At 33.7% G+C, this 9,309-nt stretch overlaps 2 protein-coding genes across 2 annotated transcripts; both read right to left on the minus strand.

Moving 5' to 3' along the window:
* Nucleotides 1–2,179: 2,179 nt before the first annotated feature.
* Nucleotides 2,180–2,683, minus strand: LOC119674059 (keratin, type II cytoskeletal 2 epidermal-like). Its single transcript, XM_038085182.1, has one exon. It carries the CDS (start codon nucleotides 2,681–2,683, stop codon nucleotides 2,180–2,182), a length of 504 nt encoding a protein of 167 aa, XP_037941110.1.
* Nucleotides 2,684–6,421: 3,738 nt separating this feature from the next.
* Nucleotides 6,422–6,931, minus strand: LOC119674060 (mesenchyme-specific cell surface glycoprotein-like). Its single transcript, XM_038085183.1, has one exon. It carries the CDS (start codon nucleotides 6,929–6,931, stop codon nucleotides 6,422–6,424), a length of 510 nt encoding a protein of 169 aa, XP_037941111.1.
* Between the last annotated feature and the right edge of the window lie 2,378 nt (nucleotides 6,932–9,309).

Below are 9,309 nucleotides of genomic sequence, written 5' to 3' on the forward strand. Positions count from 1 at the left end.
TGGCTCAAAATTGTTTTGAAGCTGTGTTGAGGAGCCTTTGTGTCTTTCATAACAGAAGTGTTTACTTTGGCTGAGAAAGAAATTTTCTCTATTAAAAATATTTACTTCTGAATTGCAAATTAATTTGTTTTAAAATAATTTTATTTAGCATACTTTTGAGGGCAGCATGAAATTTGTGTTTTTTGCGAAATTTAATTTCTGAACTACAAGTGAAAAATTAAAATTAAATAAATAAATTGCAAGAGCAAAACACTTAAACAAATATTAGCATTATTTATTTATTTTGATTTTTAGCGTTTTTGCACGTCAAAATTTGTATATAAATAAAAATATTTTAATTTAATGTGCTTAGAATTGAGTTTGACGTGCTTTGAATAAAAAACTTTGTAAAAATGAAGATAAGTTTTTTCGGAATTTTGGTAGTTTTATCCGTATTAGCCTTTTCGTGTAATGGCCAAGTCACCACAACAGCTGCCAATGTCGCTGGTACGACAGTCGCTGGTACGGCAACGACTACTCCTGCTACTGCAACGACAACGAGAAGTTCAAGAAGAAGTCGTTTAGAGCTCATTTGGTCACGCATTCAATCTCGCCTTTCATCCTTATGTGATCTAAAGAAAAGATTATAATTTTTGATGAAAACTGCAATGACGGAAAACTAATAAAGAAGAAATTCAATTAATATATACTTTTTTTTAATTTATATTATTTATTTAAGTGAATAAGTCTCATTGAGAAAAATTACTCGAGACAAAGTGCTTCAAGCAGAATTATATAATTCGTCTAACAATTTAGAATATATTTTGAATTGTTCAAATCTTCCCACCTCTCCTATTTAATTCCATCTTGTTTTCTTTAGATTTTCTTATGTCTTCATTGTTACGGTAAGACTTCTGCATAAAGTCTGTCTTTCGAATAGGTGTAGAGGTTCCTCTTCAGAAACTATCATTGTTCAAGATTCAATTCTAGATTAGAATCAGGTTTGGTAGGCGAGCAATTTTCAGTATCTTGTCATAAGTCGAAATTTTAAGTTTGTCATTTCCTTTTATCATCATGGTTTTTAAAGATGCCTATTATCTTAAAAGAATAGAGTCTTATATTTTGATTTTATCATTATCCTAAATCATTGCTTCTATTCTCATAATAATTTACTACTCATAATAATCTTTAAATTAATACTGAGAAGCAAAATGTTAAACAAATCTAAATGTTCCATACCTGACTTTTACTTACTTTCCACTTAATCATTTTGATAACTACATACCACCCACTCAACACTTCTTCCTGTACGGCGTACGGCTATGTATTAATTCAGGGTAATGATAGAAAATTTAATGTTAAAAGGAATCTGTACACCTTTAGCAGTGTCATTGCCATAGTAGTGCATCATTGTGTCGATTAAAGACCAAGCTTCTATCATAGAGTACATCAATCATTTGCCTTTTGACAATCCTCGATTACTTTGCATTATTCAGATACTATATGTAGTTTCTGGTTGATCAACTGTATATTTATGTTTTACTTTACCACAGTTCAGAGGACAATTATTTTAATCATTGCATTGTTCATTTGGATAATTGCCCTCCGCATTAGGAGGACATGTTAATACCCTTACGCAGTCTTAATTATAATACTTTCTGAATATTTTTCCTAAAACTCTTCTTAAAAAATATTCTCTTAACTTCTCTGTAGCCTACAATATCCCGTAACGTGAACATCATAAGCACTTTTTAATATAATACTTGGTAGAATAATAGTAGATCAATCTGTTCTATACATTATGATTATAAGATTATTATAAGATACCTCGTAAAAGAAGAAGAGATTAGAAGTTATTTAAAAAGTATTAATATAATTTTAGAATTTTTTCTGTTCCTTTATATTAAGTTCCTTGATAATAAAAAATTCAGATATTTTTATGGTAACAGTTCTTTATTCTCTCTTCACATATATTTTTCATTTTACTTCAAGCAAAAGAAATAGCAAGATATGACTTTTTTTACTAAAAATTGCCTTTTTTTGACTTTTCTTCGTTCATTTTCAGAGCAAACTATTGCAAGGAATAATTTTTAAAAAGCTTAATTAATTAATGCAAACTAAAAAAGTAACAATAAATTTTGTTTGCTCATTAAAATTTTATTAGAGTTTTTGGTTTGCAATTTGGTATCACTTAATATTATTAATTACGGCCCCTGCGTCCACCTCTGTTTCCTCCGCGTCCTCCTCTATTTCCTCTGCCTCCTCTGCGTCCACCTCTGCTTCCACCGCGTCCTCCTCTACCACCGCGACCACCACGGCCACCTCTTCCGCCACGCCCACCACGACCGCCGCGTCCTCCTCTACCGCCTCTGCCGCCTCTATCACCGCGACCACCTCTATGTCCGTGTCTGTGACCTCTGTGTCCATGTTGATGACAATCTGTTTTAGAAGGTTTAGTCGTTACATCCGATGATATGGTTGTGGATGCGCCTGGAGCAACAGTAGTGGCTGCAGTCGTGGTAGCAGATACAGTGGTTGTCGTCGCTGCTGCTGTTGTGGTTGTGGCAGAATCAGTTGTCGAAACTGCTACTGTTGTTGTGGCTGACGGATCAGTGGTTGTAGCGCCAGCAACAGTCGTTGTCTGTGCATTGGTTAATGTAGCCAACAAGGCCAAAAGTACCAAAATGCTTAAACTGAATTTCATGGTGCCGTTGATACAGTTACTATGCCAGTTAGTTGGGTAAGTTCTAATGTCTCTTCATCAAACTCTTCATCAGTTATTTATATGAAAATTCTTCGACATTCAATGTTTGGTCTTCAAATATTTGCTGTTTTTGTATATAATAGATATAAATAATATATTTATTTGATTTTAATATTTGTATCTAATATCTTTTATTTGATTCTTATATGCATTGTTTAGTTAAGTGTTTGCAAACTCTAAAAATACCAAAAAATCTGTTGTCGTTTATTTATTTAACATTTTGTTGAAGTGAGTTTCGTCAATCATATCTTAAATCCACGCTAAATAACTACAAACCTGCTTCAACATTCCACCGAAAAAAATCCAAAACGCTTAGAATGGTAGATATATACAAAGATCTGACGTCGTTTAAAATATGGAAAGATGAATGCATTGAATCATGGCTGCTCTTCTAGTACCAAATTTATCTTCTGAGCCTGCAAGGTGGTGGCTTTTATCATTTAATCGGCCAATGCTTGAAGATGTGTTGCTCTACCGTCTATTAGCATAAGCGCTATGAAAATCTTATATTGTCCTGTAGCCTTCGTATTAATCATTTTTTGCCTGGTATTATGTTCTCAGGTGCTCAGGTGACTCAGATCCTTAACTATAGTATCTGCAGTTTTGATGCAATACTTATGCTAATCAGCTGTTCATTAAGTCTACTTAACATGCTAAATCTGTTCTGTGATTACTGTTCTTAGCTATTATGGTTACCTAATAATAATTCAGATTATGACAACCCTGTACGACTCGACATAAATTTCTGCCTCTTTTATATGTCCTAATTCTTCAGCATTTCTTCCTAATAGATTTGTGTTATGTCGCTGTAGGACTAAGGCCCAATCATTGCCATGGGGGCTCCAATTCTGTCGATTTCATTGACTGTATCTGACTGTGCTGGATCTGTATGTTCTAAAACCCAGTGAAAGCTAATTTTGTTGTCTTTGCCTAGTTGATTTAATTTCTGAAGACAACTCCAAGCTAACTTGGAGTCAACCACATACAAGCTGAACGGTCGAATGGCAATTTAATTGCTTGATGATATGGCTGTGTCCCGCTTGTTATCATCGTTGCAAGATTAAACTAAGTACATTTATTGATGGCGCCTATTTCTGCTTGGAATATGTTTACATATATTCCATTGTGTTCTGCTTATTTGATTTTTGATCCAAAAACTTTTGCCACCGTATTACCTTCGGTTTTTACCTGTTTTCCTTTTTTTACCTTTCTTTGAAAAATGAAAGTCAAAGCTCTCATTTGATGTCCTTTTAAGCAGTTAATCTGTAGTTCGAGTAATTGTCTAAATAGTTGAGTAGTTTGAGCTTGTAGCTGCAGTAGTTGTATCCTGTCAAAATGCCAATATTATGGACATTACACAAAACGGCTGCTGATACTGCATTTCTCCATTTAATCCTTAGAGTCGATTGTTTGGAACAATATGTTGATGAATTTAAAATTAACTGGCCATTGTTCATCTTGTTTAGGACTTTTATGTAGCTAAAGTAAATTAATTCATTTGTTGACACAAATCAATATTGAAGTTATGTATACAAGATATAATATTTTCTTAATGTACGAGTATCAAAATTTGACACAGGTTGGCAGTATACATATTTACTTAAGTGTTTTGCTTTCTATGTGAACTTAAGTGTGAACGACGCAGATGAAATTGTGTGTATTTAGCGAAAAACGTCAATATTGAGTCATTTGTAAATTACTTTATTCGACTAAATTCAATTGTTTTATTTCTATTTGTAAGGTGGATGATATGTCACGCCTCCAACGAAGAAAAGTGTGCAAGAAGTACTTGCGTCATAACTTCGTAACTTTCCAGACCAAAAAATATTAGATTTGAAAATTAAGATCTCATAACTGCTAAGTTGTATATGGAATCATTTATTTTGATGTTATTGATGATTTTAAAAATGTTTTAAGATCTTAGAAATTACAAGTAGTACAGAATTAAAACCAATGTCTATAATATATTCTATGGATGATTTAACATATTATTTGTGTAATTGTTTCTTCCAATAAATTTTAAATATGAGTACCTTAAATTAATAATTTTTTGTTTAATAATAATTATCCTCTCACAATAAAATAAGACGATATTACTAGGAAGTATATGTAACTGAAAATAATTACTTTCGTTTCTACTGCATGGACTTATATATACTCAAGAAAATCTTTCTAAAATCTTCTTCTTCTTTATCTTATATTTCTCTCTATATCTGTTTACTTCTCCACATATTTACTTGGGTATGTTGTTTGCAAGGATGAAGTATGCTGAATATATATCCGAAAACGACAGATTATGAAAGAACAAGAGTGCGGCTATAGCGACGTGCCTGCGTTTGAACTCCTTTGCGAGCTCCGATTGTTTCATGTGTAAATTTGTTGCAATTATTTTTGTAGTGTGGATAGGATCTCTTATTATTGGTGACTATACTAAGTATTTTGCTTTAGGTATATTATTATTAATATTATTATTATAATTATTATGTTGAGATAATTTACACAGTGATCTAAAGATTTAATGTGCCCCATTCATGAGATTAAAGTATTTCTTCAAATTCAAGTTCCACTATAAATTGTAGTATATATATAATATATAGTAATATATATTATATTGCATAATATATAATAGTAGTATGCATAATAGAGTTTTATTTTTGTATTTGATATGAGATGGCGTACCCGGTACTTCTTTCATTTATGTATCAGTCTTGCGCAAAATCCAGCACGTGTTTTGAAGTTACATTCTTTCCCTATAAAATCTACAAATTTCATTGGAATAAGTTTCTAATATTATAATATGTCAGTACTCCTGTAACGATTCTTAAATTGCTTTAACTTAATTGCATACAATCCTTAAACCACTTTAGGTTAAAAATTACTGTACTCGATCTTTTATATGAAAGCCTTGGAAGTTATTACAGTATGTCTTTTGAATGATTTTAGGTCTACAAGCAAGAAGATTTTTTCTTTTTGTACAAGTTTGTCAGCAACTTCGTTTGGGAAATTCCAGCATCACCTGGATCTTATAGCATCAATATCTAGTTTCTTTTGCCAAGGATACTGAGCTTTTTGAGACCCCCATTCGCCAATCTTATTGCCACCTGATGCAAATTGAGTGCTTTTATAAGTGCCTGATTATCAGTAGGAATAGCTATTCTATCGTATTGGTAGTTACGTTTCTGGTTAAAGTTATATTATATATTAAAGTTATTTTCAACAAATTTCTTTCTATTAGAAAGAAATTTAATTTTTCAAAATTTTGCATTTGGAAATATGTTACTAAAGAAAAAAATTTTTTAAATTAATCTCGCTCAAGGTTCTCGGTTCAAGCTATATTTAGTTCATTTAAAATGAGCCAAATTGTGAGATTTTCCATAACATGGATTTATGTAACTAGAGAGACTAATATGTCTATAGTGAATTGTGACCAGAAAGCGTTACCTAATTTAACCTGTGTTACGTTTACTATGAGTAATATTCATCAGATTTATTAAATAAGTGACTTAATTTAAATGAGTCAGCGAGATGATAATATTTCTGGATTTTGCTAAAGAAGTTGACTCTTATAAAGTTTTTGGACTGCTTACTTTAATAAAATAGTACATTTATATTTATGGTTGCAAATTATTTATTTGGAGAATTTAAGTACGAAATGAGTTAAGCCATAGTAAATTAGATTTAACGTCCGCGGCTTTTGCCTCCACGTTTTCCGCCTCTGCCACCACCGCCTCCTCTACCACCACGGCCCCCTTTTCCTCCTCTACCACCACGACCTCCTCTACCACCTTCTCCTCCTCTACCACCTTCTCCTCCTCTACCACCACGTCCTCCTCTACCTCCACGTCCTCCTCTACCACCATGTCTATGTCCTCCATGGTGTCCATGGTGTCTATGTGGACGATCCGGCTTGCATGGTGCCCTTGTGCTTGCTGATGGAGCTTCAGTGGCTGGTACAGCTGTAGTAGGAGTTTCGGTAACAGGTGCAGCAGTAGTATCTGGCGCTGCAGTAGTTTCAGTAGGCGTTTCAGTAGTTGGTGCTTCAGTAGTGGTTGGTGCCTCAGTGCTAGGAGCTGGGGAAGATGTTCCTTCGGCTGAAGTAATGGAAGTAATGGGATCTGAAGCCTGACCATTAGCTTGTAAAGCCAAAAAGGCCAAAGCAGTTAAAATCGTAAGTAAATTTAATTTCATGGCTTGAGAAATTGATTAAATGAGTGCCAAACTAATTCTAACGTTTCAGTGTTGGCTTGAATATATTTATATGGAAACTGTTTGTCGCAGATTTTGTTTTCATTAATATTAAGAAGTAATATCGAAATTTTTCAAATGTTTGCTTAGCTGTGTTTTTTTTTGTTTCATATCAGTATTGACTAAGTAGCTGAAAATAAGAACTACGTACTAAGTCTAAACAAATTTTTTTATTTATTTAAATAGAATTGCGTAAAATGATTATTAAGAACTTACGTTTTAAATAAAATATTATTCTTAAGTGACGAACTTCATCAATAAGTATAAAGAAATAAAATAAAAAACTGTAGAAATGTTAATAAAAGATTAATGTGCTTTACATGTGAAGTAGTTGAATATTGTGGTAGAAGAAAGCAAACACAGAGACTTCATTTGCCCCATTGAGTTATTTAATCTCTTTGAAAATCGCAAATAATAACAACAACAATTCAAAATAATAACAACCATAACGTATCCAAATGCATTATTCAATCCGTTTGGTACTCTGTTCTTACGCACCTCATATTATTAACATGTATTGCAAATAGAGTTGTGATATTCACTTTGAGAAAGAAATGCTCATCGATATGCATAAAGGGATAACACAAATAACTTCTGTTCGAATTCAATTCTGAAAATTCATAAAATTGGAGCAACAGCAGAAAATATCAATTTGAATGTGCAGATATAATTTTGTTTGTCAGTAATGTGGGTCTTTTGATAGATTTTCGTGTTAATCATTACTCTTGTTTATTATTCTCGTACCGGATAGACATCATGCTTATCTAATAATCCCCAACTCGTTTCTGTAAATGCAGGCCAATAAAAAAAAGTGCTATGTGCACCGACAATCTCTAAACGTGGCTGAAATGTTAAATCTGTGATGATTCTCATTGTGCTTATTTAGTATTCACCTGTGATGATCGATATTCTGAAGTCCATTTTCTTTAATTGCATTGTCAACAGTTTGCATGTTCACATAACCTGGTCAGTGAAGGCTTGTCTACAAAGAGTTTTTTGATTGGGCCACCTTTTTTTGTGAACAAATTTTGTAAAATCAATGACCCAGTCTAAGAGCTCTTACCAGAACAGCTTTCACTGACCAGGTTATCAGCCAATTCACTACACTACAGTGACTATCAAGTCATACAGGATATAATTTATCACATATTGTTATGCTATCATCTCGAGAGGGTAACAAGAGTTTTATGTTCACTCCTGACGTCTCCATTCTAAACACCTTCCCTGATGACTTTATTTAAGCCTACCGCTTCAAACCTCCCCAATACCTGTCCCATTACTTTGATGAATGGGACCGTAATCCCCACTTCATTCCCTTGTATAACTGTCGCTTTCGTGTTCCTAGTCTCCCAATCCTTTTACTATAACACTATAACTTCATCTCCTTAATTACGCCCATGCTTTCTGTCTGAGATAAACTAGGCCCGCTAGGTATTAAGCCTATCTGCTCTCATCTCTCTCTCCTGATTACTGGAGTGAAGTTTTCACATTGCTATTTATTTCTAAGAGGTGGTTTTTGTGAGTTCAAGTCTCATTCTGTGGTTTGCGATGCTTTCCACTTACGGTAAAAACAAAAAAAAAAAATTATCTAAAGAATATTATCTTCAACTAATAGCATATTTTCCTGACAGCTCTAATCTTCAACCTCGATTGTAATTGCTGTCAATTAATTTTGGGCCTACACATTCGTCGCCCAGGCTGTCAAATAACCGGATACCTGTAAAGAGGTGTCGCGATTTGTACTCATAATAATTATTTTTGACCCTATTCTTTCTTATAGATAATCGCTTAAATAGCTTAAATTCCATTAGACGATCTTCGCACTTTGGGAGTTGAGAAGTAATTCATTTCTAATTATAACTGATTTTAACACTTTAACAGTATAATCTCCATCAAAATAAATAAACTTAAGAATATCATTATCGTATTAAAAAAAAGAATAATTCCTTGTTAATGAAATACGATTTATACCAAAAATATAAGTAGATCTATAATTGCAAATGCTTCGGTTTATTGATTTTTAAGTTTTTAACAATTGAGATAAATCAGTTTCTGCGTCCACGGCCAATGCTTCTGCCACCACGTCTGCCTCGGTTATCTCTGCCGCGTCTACCGTCTCTACGTCCTCTACCACCTCGTCCACCTCTGCCACCACGTCCGCCTCTACCTCCGTGATGTCCGTGATGTCCTCGGTGACCTCTATCTCCTCCGCATGGTGCCGCAGTGCTTTCTGATTCAGTAGGCGCTTCGGTAACAACTACAGTGGTGGTTTCATCGACAGGTGCATCAGTCACAGCTACAGTTGTGTCTTCACTTGGAGC

The sequence above is a fragment of the Teleopsis dalmanni genome, chromosome 2 (genome assembly GCF_002237135.1).
Source record: "Teleopsis dalmanni isolate 2A chromosome 2, ASM223713v2, whole genome shotgun sequence".
Classification (NCBI taxonomy): domain Eukaryota; kingdom Metazoa; phylum Arthropoda; class Insecta; order Diptera; family Diopsidae; genus Teleopsis; species Teleopsis dalmanni.

Excerpts from the sequence above, each read along its gene's own strand:
- LOC119674059 (XM_038085182.1), bottom strand. The coding sequence starts at position 2,683 with ATGAAATTCAGTTTAAGCATTTTGGTACTTTTGGCCTTGTTGGCTACA.
- LOC119674060 (XM_038085183.1), bottom strand. The coding sequence starts at position 6,931 with ATGAAATTAAATTTACTTACGATTTTAACTGCTTTGGCCTTTTTGGCT.